Here is a 21,743-nt window from a genome sequence, read left to right as displayed (position 1 = left end):
TAGAGAGAGAGGACCTGTACGCCACCGGCCCCGCTGGCTTTGGGAAGGCAGGAGGTAGGCAGCTTTGCAGGCAAGGGAACACTGAAAACATGGGGGCACTGAGCCTCAGCTTCTGGGGGCTATAGAAAGGATCTGAGGAACGGGGTCCCCTCGTGGAACCAGACCACCTAACATTAGCTTAGTGGTAGGATTCACCACCAGTGAAGACAGATGCCCCCCACCAAGATCTTTCAGCAGTCCAGTGACCCCTAAGATTTAAAAATTCCCTTGGAGCTGTTGAGGAGGATGGAGAACTGGAGGGTGCAGGGGATGGTGCCCAATGGACAGTAGCTGTATGCAGTGACAGGAAGGACAAAGAGGAAGGAGAGAAACTCCCCATCTGGGGTGGAGCAGAAGGGGAGCTGTCCAGGGGAAAGGAAGCATCTGGACTAGAGGGTGGGTCAGCAGAAGGGGTCTAGAACCAGGAGTGGGAGAAGTCTGGGCTCAGGGACTCTGACACCCTGGGCATGAACAGACTTTCCAGGTGAGGGCCGGAAGATGAGAAAAGGGCACCAGAGTAGGACCCACAGTGTCAAGAGATGAGAGCCACCGGGCACCGGAGAGTCTAAGGGAGCAGCGCTGGGAAGTGAGCAGTCATCTGGGTACTCAGGCCGCATGACCGAGAATAACACCACAGTGGTATTTCCCATGTCTTATGCTCCTTTGGCCCCACAGGCCTTGAACTAGGCAGCCAGGCTTTGCTAACTGGCTGTGGGAAAAGGTCTCCTAGGAGCCAGAGCTGACCAGGACAAGACACAGCCAGGCCTCCAGCTGGGCAGGATAGGAGGAAGGGGAGTCTGGCCTAAGACCTAGCAACTTCCTCTAGCAGCTGGCCCAGGCAGCCAGAGAAGGAGCCTCCCATCTGAGCGGAAGAGTCTGGAAGGCTGCGGGGTGGGGTGGGGGGGTGGGAGAGGTGGACCTTCAGTTTTTGTTCAAAACAATGACCACCAAAAGGCTTTGATGCCTACAATTTTTGACTGTTGCTAAATTTAGCACATAGGGTGGGGCAGGCACAGTGACAGACAGCCCTGCCAAGTTTGATTCCAAATTCTGGTCCCTTGTTTAACTCCTTCTATTTACACTCCTACGGAAAACGGGGACCTGCCTTCTAGGGGTCTTGCCATAGGAGAAAATCAAATTACTTCCAACCCACAAGGGTTTAGAAGTCAATAAGAGAACCATTCATTATTCTATTAGTACTTCACCTAAGCCAGAAGGGGCTGAGTTTAATTCAAAGGACTCAATCACTAATAATGGGGTTTAAAGAGACCAAAGGTGATCTGCCAGAATTCACACTATTCATGTATAAAGATGGCTCGATTCTCAGCAAACCCTTGCTAAGAAACGTTTCCTTAGTTTCCAATACATCCTTCCTCAAAGGTTGGCCTTGCTGGGCAGTGGTGGCATATGCCTTTAAGCCCAGGACTAGGGAGGCAGAGGCAGACAGATCTCTGAGTTCGAAGTCAACCCGGTCTACAGAAAGAGTTCCAGGACAGCCAGAGCTACACAGAGAAACTGTCTCAAAAAACAAACAAACCAAAGGTGGGCCCTGTGTAACCCAATGGGAAAGTCTGTAGATCTGAACCACAGCAGTACCCAGTATATAGCAGACACTCAGTGCACACAAGTTAACTATGTCATCCCAGACAGTATCCCACTCTTGTCCCAGTCAGAGGACTCAAAGGGATCCCTGGTATCCTCAGAATGCCACCTCTTCTGAGAGTTATGCTCCACTTGGCATTACAGGTCACTTCTTTCCTTCCTGATGGAGCAAAGCTCACCATATAATATAAACTGAGCTGGCCTTGAACTTGCAGTGAGCCTCCTGCCTCTGCCTCCCAAGAACTGGGACTACAAGCGTGCAGCATCATGACCAGCAGGTTATTTCCTGGATCTAGAGGATGATACAGTCTGGTTCCTGGTCTTCCGAGCACCAGTGTTTTAAAGTCTGAAAGAACTACATTATTTAGTTTTGACTCAAATGTTTTCAGGCTTTAAGAGCACTTCCCCCACCCCACCCTGGCTCTGGAGGTGGAACCCAGGGCCTCTGGCATGCTGTCAGTAAACATGCTTCCCCGCTGAGCTACATTCCCAGCCTGCTTACACGCACGTGGACAACAGCACAGTTCACACGAACCCAGTGGTATGTACCCACAGCACAGGCCCTATCTCCTGCCACTCCACAGGGCCAGGACACCAGCACTGCTCCCCTTCCCTGCTGCAGAATCACTCTATGCAGGAGAGTTCCTTTCCTTTAGTTTACCGATCCGGGAAGTATTTCAGCTGACAGGCTGGACAAGGTGTCAATTCCCAATCAGGGTGAAATCTTCTACAAATACCCATTGAATCTAATCACTAACTTTAAAATTTACTTATTTTTAAGGGTTTTTTTTTTTGGGGGGGGGAGGTTGTTTTGCCTTTTTTTTTAACCTTATAAGTGCCTTGCTTGCAGGCATGTATGGGCACCGTGTGAGTGCTTGGTGCCTTTGGATGTCAGAAGAGGGCACTGGAACTGGGGCTATTGACGGTTGCAAAGCAGCATGCAGGTTCTGGGCAATGAACCTAGGTTCTCTGCAAGAGCAGCAAACGCTCTTAACCACTAAGCTATGGCTCCAGCCCCCCGTCCAATCACCATCCTGAAGGTGTGTCCCTGGGTCTCTTGTTCTTGTCTATTGCCCCCCTTCATTCTGGAGCTGGTACCCCATTTACCCCATGACCCACACACACAGCTCAGTAGAAAAACAGAGCTGGGAGAAAAGGGAAGCAAGGCGAGAGCAGCAGACAGACACGAGTCCAGCGAGCTGATCTGAGGGCGCTTTGGGTGTCAGATGCCCTCTGAAGACCTCCATGCAAGCACCAGTTGGACACTTGAGTTGAATGGTATTTCAGGGTGACAAAGATCCCTGAGTTCCCAGGGGTCTCTGTGATTTCAGGAATCTCCATCCAGAAGCTAGACAGACACATACTCAGGTGACCAGGCATGGCGCCAACTCCTGTTGAGAGCCAAATGGAGCCAGAGAAACTGCCCCTCCCCAAGCACTCAAGATTCCATGAGTCCTACATCAGAAAACACAGAGGCCTCTCCTACTCCCCCAAAATTACCCTTGGCCTCCATTTCCTCATCTGTAAAGTAGGGGCACCAGGCTGGGCATGGTGGCACATGCCTTTAATCCCAGCACTCTGGGAATCCAAGGCCAGCCTGGTCTATATAGTGAGTTCCAAAGCCAGGGCTCTGTAGAAAGACCCTGCCTCAAAAACAAGCAATCAAACAAACAAACAAAACCCCCCAAAGAATAGGGGTGCCAATGTGATGTCCAGGGTAAAGCCCATGAAGGAAGTCATAGCGTTTAAGCCACACAAGGGAAGACTCTCTCTGTGAGAAGACCACAGAGCCCTGGACTTGGGGAGAAGGAGCCACAGGATCCCCTTCATGGGACCTTGAGAGGCCAGGGTGAGGAGCTCCCACCCCAAGCTCTTCACAGCAGTGTGAAGGCAAAACTATTCACTAGGGACAGACTGTAAAAGAACTCCACTCTCCAGCCATGGCAGAGCTCCCCACTGAGAGACAGGCTCCAAGCCCTGCCCATTCCCTGTGGAGCCAGGTGTAATGATCCGTCCTCCCCTCCTAAGGAACTGCCATGCCTCCAGCCCCGGGTCCAATATCTGCATGTGGATCTGCCCAGAAACTTACAGCTCTCCTGGGTCCTGCTCTGCTTCCTAGACCCCCTGGGAGACAGATGGAAAGGGCTAAGGCCAGGGTCAGACTAGAACCAGTGCCCAGCACAGACCTCCCTGAAGAGCATGGGAGCTGACAAGCTGCATTTCCCATCATTTCCCTGAGCTGACCTGCCCCGCATCCAGGCAAGACAGTGCTGAGCAACCCACGTAAGAGGGGGGAATTCCAAGTCTAAAAAATGCATTCTCCACAGTCTGCATTCTGGCCTCTCTGTCAGCAGCTGCCAGCAACAACACCTTTCCGGAGAAAGCCTTGACGGGTAATCCCTGCCTCCGCGCCAGTATGCTCTTCTAAGACAATGTTCAGCAGCTCTGAATTACCCAAATCAATTACTCCAAGGAAGAACTCAGTCAGACAGACACTAGAATAAAAATGGCAGGTAATTCCCACTGGCAGGTAATTGGTCCCTTGAGAATTTCAAATAAGAAAACCCGAATTGAAAAGAAAGCATTTCCCCCTAGAAAGGCAGGGAGCGAGTGTACATGAAGAAGCAGAGCACTCCTCCGCCCCAGCTGCTGTCCCCTGCAGGGGGTGGTGAAGAGGGGCCAGTTTCAGATCCTTGCTCCTCACGTCCTGGGCTTCTGTTCGGTTATGGTCTCTGTATTCCAGGTGATCTGACCTCACCGAGAACAGAAGTTCTTCCAGAGTAGGACCTTGCCCTTCCTGCACCTGGCTATGGCACCCCAGCAAGGAACAGCCATGGCCTCAGGTGCTGATGGAAGTACAGGTCCCTTATGTCTCTGGAGCCAGTTACAGCACCCTTGGGGCCTCAGTTTCCTTAACTGTGATGTGGGGCTATGGCATCAAACTATTATTAAATGGAAGCGGCCTACCATGCCACTCCAAGAGTGTCACAGAGCCTGCCTGTTGGCATTCCACGGAGAAAGCGTCCTGCAGTTAGGATCTGGAGTTTCTGGAACACACAAAAGTCAGCCGCAGCAGGGTTTCTCGGAGCCTTTTAAATCACTAATGCAGACTGGCAGTCTACAACGGACCATGACGAGCGTGGCCTTTTTCTTACCAGCCAACCAGTCACAACACAGAGTGGCTGACAATGGCGGCAGGCACTGGGACAACAAGGACAGAAGGAGGCATTAAAGGGGGATGGAAGGTCATAGGAAGCTTTCACAACGGGCATGCGTTCCCTATGGTCCTTAAGAGGGAGACATCTGTGGGCGGGCAGACACAAGGTGGCACAAAGAGAGCCCAGCACTGGGACAGCCTGGTCCTGCTCGGTCCTGGTCGACAACTGCCAAGGACAGTGCTGAATGGGGGGAGGCCTCAGCTTAAAGAAAATGATGGGAACTTTCCAAAGTGGCTGGCTGAAAAATAATGTCTCTCTTAGGGCTCCTTTCCACATGCCAGGCATTGTAAGAAACAGCTCTCAAGTTCTCTCCTGTCCTCTGCTCTTTATCCAAATGGCATGGGTGCGTCAACTCAAGAGAAAAAGAGATCGGGGGATCCAAGCACAACCTCAGATCAGTGTGCTTAGCCACTGCGCTTCCCCACCCAGAGCCGAGACGCAGAACAGGGGCTATGGCCACCAACACCCTCCACACAGAGAGAAGTCCCAATCCCTCGCCACAGAAGCCTCCGTGATTTTTTAAAATTTATATCCCCACTGAACAGCGCTTTCCAGATATCTGCACTTTAAGTATGTAAAAGGATATCATCTGTCTGTGAGTGAGCACGGGGTCCCAAGTGGGAAGCTGGCACTGAGAGAAACACTGGATGAACCCATCAGCACCCTTGGCATCAGCAGACTCCGCGGCTGCTGTCATAGATGGACCCAGACCTGGGGAGGGGGACACCACTATCATTCCAAATATGACCCACCAATCACTTCCATCAGAAGGAAGAAGTCACAAGACCCTTCCTGTCCCCGTACTGGAAAGGAAGCAAAATTATGTGCCTTAATTCAATTAGGTAATTAACTAAACAATGTGAGGAGAAATTCCAGCGAGGATATAAATACCCTAAATCGCTGCCGTGGGTGAAGCAGATGTCAACAACAAACAGGAACTCCAGCTTCGGGAGGGGGGAGCGAGGGTGGGGGCTGAGGTGTGTCCCTTGGGGTGGTTTGTAATTACTGGGGCCAGCCCTGATAAGTACGGTGCAAGCCTTACCTCACCTTAGCATCCAAACAACCCAGTGATGAAAGTCGGGCCATTTGATGGAAACTGAGGAAAAGGGGTGGAACCGACCCGTCTGTGGGCACACAGTAGCAGAGACAAAGCCAGCAGAACCCCAAATCCCCACCTTCCTTCTGTCCTCCAAGAAGGCCCAAGATAAAATGGACTCTCTGGCTGTCTGGGGTCCTCAAGGGTCCCCGTGTCAGGCTAGGCCTGGGGCTCTCCACATCAAAGCAATGAAGGCTGTGGGATGACTGAGTGCAGGCAAGCCTGGGAGAGCTATCTGGACAAGCCTGGAGGCTGCAGTCTGGGCACCTGTCCTGCGAATTCCCCTGACCTCCCTGCCCCTCTGTCTACACCAGCCAGCGGTGTGGCCCACCAAAGGTCGGGCATGCTCTCTTTCTAACGGGGAGGAAGAGGAAGAACCAACCTCAGACTCCTCTAGCCTTACCCACCTCTTCCCTACACTGGGGACTTCAACCCACACAGTGCCTGCAATCACAGCAGCTGTGGACAAAGGTGGACACAGCCCCAGAACTGCAAGCTTTAAAGAATCTTTGTAACTCCTTCCTCTACTTGCCAAACTCACTCCCTTGAAACCTGCATTCAGAAATCATTTTGTTTGGGGCGGAAAGTGCTGGAAAGAGCATTGTCCAGAGTATCCTCCAATCACCAAGCGGTCTTCTTAAATGAAGTCCTGGGGGGAGAAACGCCGTGCCTGGCAGAGGCCCTGGTAACCTGTCACACATCTCTGTGCCTGTGGACTGTGTTCTCCCTATGTCAACACCCCACAGATAGGCACTACTGTCCCGAAGTTGTAGAGCGGTTTGAGGAGGAGTGAAGCGGCTTGACTGGGGTTACAGAGACAGTAGGTACAGCGTCCTGTTCTCAAACCCAGGAACAAACCCCAGGGCACCCTCTCTCCACTCCCGGGTGGGACCTGTGAGTACTTCCCAGACTGCTGTGGGGGACAAGGCAGTTGGCTCTGTCCCCCATTCCCACTCCACCCCAAGGGTCATCACAGACCTTGTTCCAAATCTATACCTTGTTCCAAATCAGTCCACGGAAAATGCAGCACCATCCCCCAGTGCCGACCACAGAAGTGGGTAAGGAACTGACAGCGCCCACCCCCACAAGCCAGCAAGCTACAGGGATGGGAAGAGAGGGACTTAGGGCTGTGAAACCAGGGCTTCTAACATGCGCATCCCCTCAGGACACCTGGATGCCTGACCTGCTCTTCTCTGTTCCCACTCTGTCTGCTCAAGGACAGAGTCAAGGGGAGACAGGGAAGGAGGCTACTGAGGGAGGAGACTTCCAGCTTCCCCTTTCCTGCCTGTTAGCATCCATTTCTACTTCCACATCTCCTCGTGAGGCTGCCACGGAGCTGCTGGATGAGCAAAGTGCGGCCATGCTGTAAGCTGTGACAATACAAAGACCTGCATTCAAAGTCTGCCCTGGCCCTTCCCCACCCGGTGACCTTGAACAAGCCCAAAGATCCCAAAGTCTGGGTTGAGACTTAGAGAGTGATGTTCAAGAAGCCTACTGCCCGGCTTCAGGAACTGCTCAAAGGGCCAGCTGCTGGGTGTTTGTATTACAGCTCAGAAAGGTCATGCACCTTGCCTGGGCTCATACAGCCAGGAAGAGGCGCAGCAAGTGTTGACATCAGGTTCCAGGTCTGATCCAATCCCTTTCTTGACACAGACCCCCTCTACAGGGAAGCTTTGAGAAGGCATAGCCCATCACAGGCCAAGTGTAAAGTTCAACCAACAGGTTTGCTTTTACACACACACACACACACACACACACACACACACACACACACCAGCAATGGCTCACAGTGAAAGTTTCCAAAGCTTGGCACCCTCCCCCAGTAAGAGGTGAGTGGTGAGCTCATGCCTGTGACTAAGCCACACTGACGCCAGGAGCCCTCTCTGGGAACCCAAAGACTTGGCTTCTAGCCCCAGGAGGAGTCACAGCTGCAAAACCAGGGTTCTTCCGGAGGTGGGGATCCCCGGTTCCTGTACTAAGATTAGGGTGGTTCTGCCTGCAACCAGGGGTCAGCAGGGGCCTGGAGGTCAGGGTTTGAACCCCAGTTCAGGCATGAAGTTTTAGGGCAGCCTGACTTCTAACCATGGTTCTAAGGATAAGCGGGGCAGCTGATCGCTGGCATCCATCCCCACCCCCCGCCCGAACCCACACTGTCACTACACTGCTCACCTGCAGCCACAGCTGAGGTGGGAGGCAGCAGAGCCCGTGGAGGTGCTGAGAAGTGGAAGGAGAAGGCAGTGCTGTGGGCAGACTGGGCAGGCATCCTGGAGAAGCAGGCTGGAAGGGGAAGTCGAACAAGCTGGGCTGGCAGGCTGGAAGCTTGTCAGACAGACTGTAAGGTAAGACGGAGCGCCCTGCAGAGGCTCCCGGAGTCTGCCTTTTCCTGGAAAAAGGGCCTTTGGATACAGCCCCACCCCCGCTCGCCTCCCTTCTCCCACCTCAGGAACTGGACAGATGGGAAACCTAGACCACCTCTTTAAAACCAGAAAGAGTGGAGAAATTCATGTGCTGACTTTCCCCAGACAGCAGAAAATGGGGACACAGTCAGATTTACAGGGTGCCCACACTAAAGACAGAAGACACTGCTCCTTCCAGTGCAGGTCACCACCCTGCTCCATGGTCCTCAAAGGCTCCTTATCGCCTATAATGTCCTTTGACCCTGTAAGTGGCCCCAGAGCAGGACCCAGTTATCAGAGACGGGCCAGGAAGAGAGGAATGAGCGTGGCCTTTCTCAGCACGGCTGTCACAATCCTTTTGGGTGTCTTTGAGTGCTGAGGACTGAACCCGGGACCTTGTATATGCCGGCCACTGAGAACGTTCCCAACCCTCCCCCTTTTCTGTTTTTGTTTGTTTTTGAAATAGTTTCAGGTTGGCCTAGAACTCATATGTTGACCTCCTGAGTTTTGAGATTACGCTGTGAACGGCTACCCAGCTATCCATACCTGGCCCACAATCCTATTGCATCATCAAAGGTCCCACAACCAGTTGGACGTCCCCATGGAACTTTTCTACCTCAGCCTCCTCACCACCTCTCCACTCCCAAATCTGGCAGGTCACAGCTCTCTGCTGCTCTCTCACCCCCAGTCTTTGCCCCAGCCATGATCCACCTCTGCCCTTCCTGCCACCTTTGGTATCTGGCTGAAAAATCTATCTGAATACGTTCAAGTGATTCCATCACTCCCTCAGGCTGCAGACTCGCAGTGGGCTCCTCGGAACTCAGATACAGGAGGCTGGTGACAGACTAGGATTCTGCTGTTAACTTCTGGATGCAGTGTCTGTGCAGAGCAAGAAACTGGGTGCACCCCTCTGTGTACTCACGAAAGCCGGCAGCCCAGCCTCCACCCACTTCAGCAGCAGCAGAGCCACTCAGGGGAGATAATGGAGCCAGAGGGCTCTGCAGAGCCTCAAGTGTGACACGAACCCAGGGGATTACGAAGTCTATTTTTAACTCCCCACATCCTGACCAAAAAACAAATCCCTCATACACCCCGCCAATTCCTATCGCGGTGACAGGGCCTTTTAAAAATGCTCTCCTCCTGGAAGTAGCGCCAGCCAGTGTTGACGGCTGATGGCGGTCCCTCTGCCGGGAAAGGCCCTGAGGTCTCTGCTCCAACTGCTGCCAGCTTCCACTATGTCTGGCTGGGTCCTCAGGGTTCCCAGCAAACAGCCACTTCCTAGTGGACTCGGTTGTCATGTACTTTCCATGACAGGCGTATTTCCATGCCGAGAAAGGCCACGCTCACTCCTCTCTTTATTCCTTTACCCAGTGCCCCTCCTGGCCCTTCTCTGACAAGTGAGGCCTGCTCTGGGGCCACCTCCAGGGGTCAACCCTGAGACACCTGTCCTACTGGGAATGGGCCTCTGTGGGGCAAAGGCAGGGAAGCTGACAAAGCAACCTGAAAAGAAATTCATTAGCAAAGGTGGGGAATTTGGGGGGCTCCAAGGGTTCTGATCTGTGCAAGGGAGTTATGGAACACTATCTATCACCTGTTTCTCCAGGATCCCCAAGACAGTTTTCAATGGGAACCAGCCCTCATGACTTACAAGGAGCTTCCTCCCTCAGGATATGGGTCCTACCTGTCCCCAGGCCCACCTGCATGAGTGTTAGCTGGCAGCTACATTCCTTTGAGTCTCATACTGAGAATGGTTCCCAGGGCTTCATGCATTGCAGGCAAGCACTCTACCACACAATCTCAGCCCTAAACTCATCCATGTGGTTGTCATCCTCCCAGCCTCCCTCTGCTTGCATTCACTCAGTGTCCAACAGGGACATCTCATAAATCAAACCCTGCCTGTGCTCCTGCGGCACCACAACAGCTCCCCTGGTCAGGTGCACTGTGAACCAGGAGGGAAGCAAGGAAATGGGGGAGATGGTGGGTGGAGTGAGCTTGCCAACCGAGTGTCCCTTGCAGAAAGTCACCAGAAGACTGAGGAGGTCTAGGCTAATCTTGTCCCACTGGACGAATGGACTTCACAAGGCAAGCGGTTTAAACAAATGCTGTGTTTAGCATAAATCTGTCTGTGGTTTGTTTCTGCTTCGGCCTCCAGGCCTCCACGGCCCTCTTTCAGCTAAGAAACAAACCCTCTCCGAGATGCTGTGTAACCCTAGAAAGTCATGTGAACCTCTTGGCTCCCCCTAGGACAATATCTGTGAGCCCAGAATAGTCCCCCAAACCCAGCAGACCCTTCATAATCCCCAAATGTTCTCTCGAGTCTAGAGGAGGTCTGGGCTGTTCTCATTTGAGACAGACTCCGGTCTGAAGAAATGGGCTGACAAGGGCTCTCTTATACCTGTTTATAGACCTTTCCATCTTTGACGTCATAAGACCAGAATAGAATTTTTTTTTTTTTTGAGACAGGATTTCTCTGTAGCTTTTGAGCCTGTCCTGGAACTAGCTCTTGTAGACCGGACTAGCCTTGAACTCACAGAGATCTGGCTGTCTCTGCCTCCCGAGTGCTGGGCTTAAAGGCATGTGCCACTACCGCCTAGCTGGGAATTTCTGAAAAGCAGTTCAGGACTGGGGTAAGGGGGGGCAGTGGCTTAGTGGTAGAGCATACGTCTGTCATATACAAGGTCTCAAACTCTATTTCCAGTACCACATGCATGCACGCACACAGAGATAACAGACCCATGATCATCTTAGAAGACACAAACATCTGTTTGTCCTTCAACAATGGTCAGCCCAGTCCAAGAGCAGACACAGAGGTTCCCGCCTGCCTCTGCTAGAATGCAGGATCCAAGGAAAATGTTTTGGGCCAGAAGCATCGACAGGGTACTGCCAATCTAGATGAGTGGCCATCAAGCATAGGAGGGTCCTTGCTGGGTTGGCTTGCTCATCTTGTGGACACTCGGAAATACTGGGTCTGACCACCTGTGGAAGTTCAGGGTCTGCCATGGGAGACAGGCCAGTGTGCATGCTAACTGGAGCTGCAAGTCAGAGGTAGGACATAGCTCAGTTCCTAGAGTGTTTGCCTTGCATACAGGAAGCCCTGGGCTCCATTCCCAGTACTGCATAATAATCCAGGCATGATAGCACACGTCTGGAATCCCAGCACTTGGGAGGCGGAGGCAGGGGAATCAGGAGTTCAAGTCTCAGTTACACAGAGTCTACAGCCAGTCTGGCATAGAGAAATCAGCCAGGACCAAGCTGGGGCGGCTCATACTTCGTTGAGTCCAACAGTGATAGAGAGGGAAGAACGTTCCAGAAGTCTCAGGAACAGACTACGATGCTGGAAGCCTGAAGAGCAGGGGGGAGCGAGCAGAAAGGAACATTAAAGCCAAACACCATAGCCTGGGGTTGGGCCATGATGCTGTGGTGGGGTACAGGCAACCACTATCAGGACAAACAAGATTTATGACTGAGCCACGGATGCTGAAGCTAACTAACAAGGGCTGCTTCAAGATGCCCGGCTGCTAGGCACCCCAGGTATGGCACGGTACGAGGGACCTGGGATGGCTTGCTCCTAGAAAAGTCTGGAGCACTGGACAGGGGCAGAAGTAGGGAAGGCTGAAGGGAGAGAGGGGCGGTGCCTTGAGAGGGAAACTAGAGCAGATGGACACTCACGCCTAGGTTCCTCAGCCTGGGAAGGAGACTCCAGCTGGGTTGCTCCCAGAGCCCCAAGCTCCCGTTGGCTCCAACTCAGAGCCCCAGTTACTTCTGTCACCACCTTCTTGCGGTGCTCTGTGTGCAGAAGCCTGCTGCATTCTGAAGTCAGCAACTTTGTCTGGGCCCTGAACCATCTCTCCTCTCTTCACATCTGAGGAGCCTAAAAATATGAAGGGACCGCCAAGGCCCTCCATCTTCTGGACAAGTGCTCTAATATCAAACCACCACTGGATGAGTAGGAAAACCATGAAAGGCACAGTGCAGAGAAGGCCTGTGTATATAGTCAAGGTACACGAGTTCAAGTCCCGACACTACCAGTTTCTACATCTCTTCCCATATAAACACACTTGGGCTTTAGATGTTCACATCCTCTTCCTGGACTCCAAGGAACTCATACACAAAATGCATATTATTAACCCCTAGCCTTCAAGGGGTTCAGAGGAGGGCAGAAATGTGCCGTTGGAAAGCTCCATGTGAACAAGCCCTTCCCACCATAGCTGGCCCAGCCTGCAGATGTCCCCAGAGATGCTTTCCAGAAAGGACAAATTTAACAAGCAGCAGACCTACTCCATGCCCTCCTCCACAGGCTCAGGCACACAGCCTCCTAGCTGGGAAGGTCCAAGGAACCCACACTGGAATGAGGAGAAAGTGGGGAGGTCACACTCACCTCTACCGTATCCGCGCCCCCCTCCCCCGTAACCGAACACAGGGGTCTCAGCAAGGTGTGCCAATCCTTTCAGAAAGCTAAGGTCAAAGGTCTGCCCTTGTGTATGACACATGGAATGCTCCCCTGGACTGCTCTGCCCCTCTGGCCCCACCCACAATCTCTTCCTCAGTACCCGGGGGTGATGGTTCTTAAGCTGAGCTGTGCGAACAGCCTGGGCACTTGTGGCAGAGAAGGTCTCTAGGTCAGGAGTAAAGACCATGAATTTGCATTTCAACCAGTAACCCATGTGCTTGTGATAAAAGCATCCCAGCACACACAAGAAGTCTGGACACATACAAGTGTATACACACACATACAAGGGTACATACAAGTGTATAGATACACACATACACAGGTGTGCACACATATACACACACACCTTGATGGGCATTCAAACAGAGTCAAAGGTAACAATTAGAAGCACAGACTATGGCTGCTGCTAGGTTTGAGGTATAACCCAGCCCCATCACTGACTGAATGACCTTTGGTGAGTCCCTTCCTCCTGACAGAGCCAGCCTCAGCCTCACACGGCTGTCCGAAGAATGCAGTGACGCGTGTAATGTCCCCAGCACAGGACCTAGTACATAATAAACAATACCAGTGCTGTAGCCACTGCCAAACTCAGTCCCATTGCCTGGAGTGCCTAAGAGAAGGCACAGCAAGCCAGGATTAGGGGACCACAGTGAATGCTTGACCCACACAGATGCCCAAAGGGCACGAACACTCATTGGGTAGATGTAGCAGGGATACAGGTTTCCATTCTGAGCAGTAAGAATGTTTTAGCTGACTGGAAATGCCCAGCCATCCCTGGAGGATCTGAGCAAAGGGCCTAGCTGTATATCAGGTGCAGATGCAGCCCAGGGAAGGGACACTGGAGGGCCCGAGTATGGAGCATCCAGCCAAGGCTGGGACCAGGCTCTGCACTTGGCCCCTCTCTCCCGCATCGCATGCTAGATGGTTCTTCATGGCTCCTCAATATTTACAGGGGTCACTTCCACTTTCAAAGGTCTAACTTTCCAACACATTCCCAGCAGTGAAGGGAGGTGCTGGGACCATTTGCAATCAGGGACCTACAGTCGTCTGTCCTTAAGCAGTGTGTGCACATTTCTCAAAGGCCTGAAGCTCACTTGATCCTGAGAGGAGGGAACCCGAAGCACATGGGTCCCTTCAGGCACCAAACTCTGCTAGTTCCAAAAGACCGGATTCTCTGACCCTGTGGGCGGATGCCCACTGGATCATTTTTATGGAGCTTTAAGCTCAGGGAGGTTAGAAGACTGCCCAAGGCCACACAGTGAGCAGAGGAAGCTGAGACTTGAACCCACGTTCTCTAGATTCTAGAGCTGGGTGTTAGGTCTGGTTAATTCTGGATGCAGTCTTTAGGTCAAGAAAATAGAATGGAGTTAACACTACGGACAAATAGTGTTTCTTACGACTCTTGGTGCCCTACTGACAGTTAAGTCTATGGTCACTCCCCTCCGCGACTCTGCTGAAGGAGGTGGGATAAAGCCCAGCACAGGCATCACAGACAGCGCCAAAGGACCAAACCCAGAAAAGCTTGCAATCCTCACCAGGCTGGAACTTGGAAACATGGTGGCTTGGGTCGTTCTCCTCCATGCTGTGTGCAGCTCAAGGTGTTCTGTTAGTGGAGGGTGGGGTTGGAAGCAGGCCAAGGAAAGAACTCTGGGCCCACCTGCGTCCTTAGTAACAGCTCTAGCTAGCAATGAATACAAACACCCCAAACTTGGTGGGCCACATGGGAGGGACAGTGTGTGCGTGGTGGGGGTCTGAAGTTTGGGGGTCAGTGGAAGCTTCTGGAATTGGCAGACTGGAGAACCCTGTACCCCAACTCCTGTAGACTGCTAAGGTTGCCTTCTTGGTGCCGCCTGTGCCCTCCTTTCCAGAGGAAAGCGTCAGTCCTGCGCCCCGCTGTGGTCAGGGATAGAGGCAGAAAACAGCAAAGTTTAAAGGGTCAGACAAGACTCAAAGGTCCTGCCACAGAGCAGAAAAGAGAAGTAAATAAAGAGAAGCCGAGGCGCACTCCTCAGCCCTGTAGTCCTATAAAGGCATCAAGGCACCAAAGGTTTTCAAGCAGACCCCGCTAGGTTCCCTGCAGGTGTTAGGGCCCCTCAACTTGACCCGCGCTTTTCAGCCATTAATTACCTCTATGTGCTGACCTGGCCGCTGGGCATTGCCATCCCTAAGGCAGCGGAGTCGGACAGCCCAGGGCCAGGGTCGCGTCTCCGGGTCTCAGGGGTTTGGGCTGCCAGTTCGGGCGGCAGGAAAGTTTCCGTGGGGCGGGCAGGGTCTAGCGGAGCAAGCCGGGCTGGAGCGAGCTCCGGCCGGCTCCGCGCCTACCGCGGCGCCGCGGCTCTCTGCTCCCCGGCCACCGGACCCGTCCTTCCCTGCCAATCGCAGGCCCCGCAGCCGCAGCTCCGCCCGCCCACGGGCCCCAGCGGGGGCGGACGGGGAGGGGCGGGGGCGCACCTGTTTGGTCAATCGACCCCACATCTCCACCAGCCGCCGGGCGGGACTGGGCAAGGCTGCCAGCGCTCGCCCCCGCCCGGGCTTGGCCGGGGTCCAGGCGGGGCCACACGCCTCTCCTCTGGCCCTGTTCAGGGTCCAGCTCGCACAGCGCCTCAGCCCGCCCCCCCTCGGTCCTTCCCCGCCTCTTTAGCTGTAGCCCAGGGACAGAGAGATGACCAAGGCTTCTCTTTCATTACTTCTCAGTCACCGACTACCCACTCCTGCAAGCATCGTCCCCCCGCGCGATGACACACTAAACTTTCCTATACATCCAACACCAATCTCCAACTTCAGGCTTGGAGGCAGGTACCAGGGCCTGAGAACGGGACAGCGATTATGATGTCGCCGGGAAGGTACCACAGCACCTCCATTCACATAAACCCCGAAGCACCCCCAATACCGCGGGCTGGATGTCCCCCAGCGTCCTTGGCCTACACAGATGCCATCGCCCCATTTTCTGCGATAGAAACACTGAGACCAGAAGAGGGGGAAAGGCTTTTCCGATCTGATGACAGGTGAGTTGACAGAGTTTGCCTGGCTCCTGTCCCCGAAACCGGAGGATGCCTGGGTCCGCCCCGCCTGGCCCCGTGGGACCGCGAGTGGCCTGGAGGGGAGGAGGCGGAGGCCCGCGATGGCGCGCGCCCGGCCTTACCTCGGCTGCAGAGCGTGTCCCCGCAAAGCGCGCCCGCGGGAGGCCCCAGCAGCGGCAGGGAGGCCCAGGCGAGCGCTCGGTAGGCCGAGCGCCCAGCACCCATCCCTGCCGGAGTCGGCCCTTCCACCCTCCGCGGCACCTGTGGCGCCAGGGCTGCGCACGCCGCTTGGGCCTCGGGGGTCAGACCCCGGCGCTCCTCGTGCAGTCCCGGCTCGGACTCCCACGGCTGTGGCGCGGACCCCGGAGGGAGCAGGCCTCCCCGGGCAGGGCGCTATTTTTAGCGGGAGCTGCTCTCCTAGTCGGACAGACAGAACCAGTTAATTCGGCCGTTGGGGAAGGGCCTGTCCGGGGAGCTCCCCGGAAAGGCAGCCGCGGCTCTGCTGAAAGCTGATCCTGCGCATTCCTGCCTCTCGAGGCGGGAGGGCGGGAGGACGCCTTTAATTCCAGGGGGAAGCCTGCGTCCTCTGAAGCTGTGTTTTGGGACCAAGTACACGCCCCAAAAGGGCTCTGGAAACTGACCTGGAACCTGGCCCGACTCTCTTCACATGCCTTGGATGATTGGGCAGAGCATGTCTACCTGACTTGAGAGTCCCCACTTCTTGTTAGGAAGAGCCCCTTCGATGCTGAATCTGAACCCCAACAATGCACACAGTGTTGACTCTGAGGTTTCTTGCTGAATGAAGTGGGAAATGTCAGATACGGGGCAGCGATGTGCCGTGGATGGACCGGGCGGCTTGGGAAGCTGGAGGACACCTAAACCCGACACTTTTCAATGGTGTGGTCTTGGTAAGGCATCTCACTTCTGGATCTATCTCTTCTTGCAAAAGGGAGTTTTTAAAGTTCCCAAGACAATATTCGAGAAACTTTTGTAAACAAGACCATTGTGGACACGTGCATTCCACGAAGATGCAGACTCAGCCAGGGGTGTATACTCAGGAAGCAGTGGGAGGAGCCTAAAGAGGTACGTGTGCTGTTAGGGTGAGGGTCAATAAATAGGCCGGAGGATTAGAATAGAGGCTGCAAAAATAGACTCACACATGTATGGAAACTTAATATTTGGCAGAAGTGGCACTTGAGGTCGGTAAAGGAGAGACTTTTCTATAAATAGTGCTGGGGCAATTGGATGTCCGTATTAGAAAAAAAAAAGAAATGGAATCCCTACCTCACACCATTCATAAGTTTCAGGTATACTAGATAATTAAATATAAAAATAAACTGGGCATGGTGTCTCACATTAGTAAATCCAGCACTTGGGAGGGTGAGGCAGGAAGATTGTAGTGAGTTTAAGGCCAGCCTGCGTTACATAGTCCCAGGCCATGAGTCTGAGCTAACAGATTCCGAGTCTAAACAAGCAGACAAACCTGGCAGAGGGCAGGATTTCTTGAAGATACACAGAACATCAAGAGAAAGATGGGTGCATTTAATTAAAATGTAAAACCTGTGTTTTTCATAAGAAGATAAATGAAAATCAAGTGCAAAATATGCAAAGGCCTCCCACAGATGAGTTTTCAGAAGAAACTGGTAGAACGCTGGCTTGGCATTAGGGAAGCCATGGTTTGATCCCCAACACCACATAAACCAGGTGTGGTGGCAAAAATCTGTAATCTCAGCTAAATGGGAGGTGGAGGCAGAAGGATCAGAAGTTCAAGGGCATCCTCAGCTACAAAAAGAACTCAAAGTATGTATGATCAGACAATTGGCAGAAGAAAAAGAAGAAAATTGCGTAAATAAATTCAAAGAGAGCCTTACGGTACCTGGGGAAACACAAAGTCAAACCCAGTAGAGTGTCCCATGGCTCCTGTGAGGGGCAGGATTCGCCCCCAGGGTGGAGAGTGGCATAAGGAGTGTGCAAACACGAGTGCCAGGAGGAGAAGTGGGTCCAGTCACCCTGCAAAACAGCCTAGGAGCTCTGAGAAACACCCAGCTATCTGGTCATCCTTTGGGGACACACCTAGTGAATGTCTTGTTCTCTGCAGCAAGGCCGCCTACGGCCATTTGCAGAAGAACACAGGGACACATGGTGGAGGATCTGAGAAGTTCTCTACTGCGGGGACCAGGACTAGAGGGAGTCTGAATCTCCAAGGAAGGGAGACAGAGCAAACTCAGGAACAAATTGCATGATATCATTCATTTGGATTCTTCAAACACACACACACAAAAACAAACACCCATATATCACATGGCTGTGCACAGAGGTAAAAGCAGAGAGCATGCAGAGTCATGGGAAATGCACCTTTCGGCCTGGAGTTTACCCCAGGGAGGCAGAGGGTGCTGCGATGCAGTAGGAAGAGGCTCCCCATTTGGTAAGGTTTTTTTTTTGGCTGGAGTGGTGCATAAATCTCTCTCTCTCTCTCTCTCTCTCTCTCTCTCTCTCTCTCTCTCTCTCTGTGTGTGTGTGTGTGTGTGTGATTATTTTGGGGAATTGAACCCATGTATTTTGAATGTCAGACAAACACTGAGCTACACCCCTAGTCCCCAAACTTTTTTTTTAAGACACAAAGGAAGCCTGGTAGAAGTTCCTTTAAAAGCCAGTTCTGCTCCAAAAGATACCTTCCCCTTTAATGATGTCATCATGTCTAGGTGCTGATGCATGAACATAGCCTGGCCTGCGGTGAAGCACTCAGAAAACCTAAAAAACACTAATAGCTTCCTAGTCCATCTCCCTTGAAGCTCTGCTTAGCCCAGATGCAGCCTGCAAGGCCCTCGGCTCCCTCATGCTTTCGTGAGTTTGCACAGGCAGGGTGTTCTCCTAGCACACTGCTCTGTCTCTGCTTCAGTGCATGTGCGCTGCACTCCTGCTGTGCGAGACCCTGGGCGAGGGGACCACATCTGTTATCCACACATCTCTTCCTGTCCCTCATTGTCTGTGTTATCACAAGATGGGCAGTGCCACCTAGTTTGAGATTTTCCTCCTGAAGCAGGCTTTTTTTTTTTTTTTTGACAGGGTCTTTCTGCTTAGGTCATGCTGGCTTCAAAGTTGCAATCCTCTTGCCTCAGCCTCCTTAGTACAAAGATTATAGATGAATACAACCACATCTACTCATATCACACCTTTCTGGGCCCCCACTGCAGTCCCACCCTCTGTAAAGGAACTCAACCAAGAAGGTTTATGAATATATGAGCCAAGTGAATACAATTACTCAGAAATCTAAAGGAATCGTGCCACACTCTCAAAAGGGAGACAACCCCACCACCTCCTGATGGACTGCTTGTTCTTCAGGAATGTTTCTGAGAATAACATGAACTTTGAGGTCACAGAGAGCTGCGTTCACATCTAGGCTGAACCACTTGCCAGCTGTGTGCTCTAACATGGAGCCTCACGATCAGGGTCTGCACAACCAGGATGTGGCGAGGATTGTCACAGGGAGAGATTAGGATGAGATCACAGGAACCAAATGCATGGCCCCGTTCTTAGGTCAAGCAATTATGTGAAGATTGACTAAGAGGAAGACGTTTGCAGAGGAGGGTGGAAGGAACCCAGTTAGGCCACTGTGGAAGTAGAATGCTGGTTAAGCAACAACAAGGGTGTGAACCAGTCCTGAAGAGAAAGAAGCATTCATCTGGAGGCTGGCTTGGGAGCCAGGTGTCAAGAGCTCGCTCTAGCATCCTCACTCACTCCTCATTCCAGCATGCCCCTTCCCAGGGTCTGGGCTGCACAGCATGGCAGCCCTGTAGGCCCTCTTTGTCTTCCCATAGCCACCCTGTTCTCCTCCAGTCTGTTCTCACATATATCCCAGGATCTCAATCTGGACCTGTCTTTTCCTTGCCAGCTTCCATCTGTAGGGGCGACAGAGCCTGCAGCACCTTCCCCGGGGGACATGTCTGAAATGATTTACCAAATGCATCATCTGTACTTGGATATGCAAAATCTACATATGTCCTCTTGTCGGCAGCTTCCATCAGGCAGCATGCAAAATTGGGACTTGCTTATGGTCCAGACTTTAGAAGATGAATCAGGTGGGTTACATGTTCTCCATGCAAGCGAAAGCATGAAGTTGAGAGGGCTGGTTGGTCCCTGGAAAAGAACAGCTCTGTGCACATCAAGCGTTCTGATGTGAGATCTCCTAAGCTAATAAACCAGTTTCTTTGATTTAAATCCCATCACGCAAGTGACATAAACATTAGTCACTGATGGTCCTTTGTCTCATGCAAATGGGCCGTGGAAGGCAGGCATCCCTCCTGACTTATAGTTTGCCATCTTCTTTTTGGGACAAGGTTCCATGAAGCCCAGTCTAGCTCAGTCTTGCTGTGCAACTAAGGATAACCCCGAGTTTATGATCCTCCTAGCTGCACCTCCTTCCTAGGCTGAGATCGTAAGTGTGTACTACCTTGCTTATTTTTCTGTCTGTTTTGTGTGTTTGCATGACTTTGTGGGATATGCTGGGGATCAAACCCAAGGTTTCTGTATGTTAGTCCAGCATTCTCCCAACAGAGCCACACCCCCAGCCCGTACCATTTTTCTTAATGGCTGTCCAGAAAACCATCAGTCCTTTTGGCAACACGAAAGGATGCTCTTGTGCCTTTATCTGCTCTGTGTAGTTGTGTGGACACTTCTGTTCCCTTTTGTCTCATCACATTCTCCCAGTTTCTCCCCTAGGTTTTCTGGGCTGTTTCATCTTACTCTCTGGCCAGTTGGAAGATAATACTCTCAGTATCTGATTGCCCTTGATGTTCTGAGCAGACTTCAAGTGTCGGAGCCCGGGACCTTACCCTGCTGTCCTTCCTTCACCAGTGACTCCCACGTGTGTATCCCCGCCCAGCGGGCACTTGTGCTCCTTTGCCCAAGCTTCTCAGAGCATTAGGCTCCTTCCCTGCCTCTGAAACTTCCTCCCTGTGGATCCTGCCCATTGGTATCTCTCGAGAGGCTGGCAGAACACAGATCCAATTACATCCCCCCACCTCTGCCGAAAAGCTTGCAGGGGCTCTGTGTTGTGTTTGTGTGGCTGATAAAAAAAACTCCCAGGGAGTTCACTGGTTCTGAACAAAAGCATACGCTGCCGAGGGTCTGGCCTGGGAGCTGGAGCATCAGAAGCCTCCCAGCCTCGTTCTGCACCACTTTTCCTTGCCTTCTTTGCTGTCAGTCACTCCAGCTAATCTCAGAGTTCTCAAATAAACAATACTCCTTCCTCAGACCTCACCTCTCTGTCCTTTCCCTGCCTGGCCTGGCTAGCTTCTTCCAGGAATCAGTTTATGTCACTTCCCGAGAGGAGCCTCCCTTGCGTTCACTAGACACTTGACCTAGGGGTTTTCCTTCGTGCTGCCGATGGCAGGTGGTAACTGTACCTTCACTGTGTGATCACCAGGAGTTGGGGGCCCCTGAGTACAGGGATCACCCCTAGTGTTCATCATTGTATCACCTCTCGTCCTCAGCAAGGGCCCTAGCACATAGTATGTGCTCAGTAAATGTTTGCTGGGGGATGAATCCAGGTCTACTTGCAGACCCCCACGGATAGGCTCTCATCATAGGACAAACACTGTTAGTTACCAGCTATTCCTGTAAAGAAGGCATGGTAGCTGGGTATGCTAGTACATACTAGCAGTCCCAGCGCTTCGGAAGTCGAGGCAGGAAAATCAGGAGATCAAGGTCATCACGAATTATTACATAGGATAGCCTGGGATACATGAGACCTTGTCTCAACAATAGACAAACAACCAAACACCCAGGGACTGAGGTATCCTCAGATGCACACTCAGGCTTGGGCTCATAGGACTCCCAGAGCAAGAATGACAGGCATGGTGGGAAGAGAAGAGGAGGGGAGGGGTCTGGGGATTACACACTGGTGGGAGGGGTCTGGGAATT

The 21,743-nt window shown here is 52.5% G+C and overlaps 1 protein-coding gene and 1 long non-coding RNA gene across 6 annotated transcripts in view; one reads left to right on the top strand and one right to left on the bottom strand.

The window, feature by feature from the left end:
* Dab2ip (DAB2 interacting protein) overlaps positions 1–21,743 on the bottom strand; it is a 200,711-nt gene that overhangs the window by 161,274 nt on the left and 17,694 nt on the right. The window contains exon 1 of one of the 3 annotated variants that reach the window (XM_050126785.1): positions 15,944–16,244. The exons of 1 other annotated variant lie outside the window; for it this stretch is intronic. In XM_050126785.1, the coding sequence (XP_049982742.1) occupies positions 15,944–16,046 (103 nt within the window). In that variant the 5' untranslated portion in view covers positions 16,047–16,244. Of the gene's footprint in view, positions 1–14,928; positions 15,080–15,943; positions 16,245–21,743 lie in introns of those variants that run through there. One more of the 3 variants, XM_050126791.1, reaches the window with a different exon arrangement.
* LOC126491244 (uncharacterized) lies at positions 15,263–21,270 on the top strand. Of its 3 annotated transcripts, none has more exons than XR_007589349.1 (3): positions 15,263–15,806; positions 19,714–19,900; positions 20,159–21,270. It is a non-coding gene; the product is annotated as an uncharacterized lncRNA (long non-coding RNA). The 3 variants fall into 3 exon arrangements; XR_007589348.1 differs by lacking the exon at positions 15,263–15,806 and adding an exon at positions 16,446–16,729; XR_007589347.1 differs by lacking the exon at positions 15,263–15,806 and adding an exon at positions 16,446–16,904.

Source organism: Alexandromys fortis, unplaced genomic scaffold, assembly GCF_014885135.2.
Source record: "Alexandromys fortis isolate MF-2015 unplaced genomic scaffold, M_Fortis_MF-2015_v1.1 scaffold_268, whole genome shotgun sequence".
Classification (NCBI taxonomy): Eukaryota; Metazoa; Chordata; class Mammalia; order Rodentia; family Cricetidae; genus Alexandromys; species Alexandromys fortis.
This window is presented reverse-complemented; position numbering and strand designations above follow the sequence as displayed.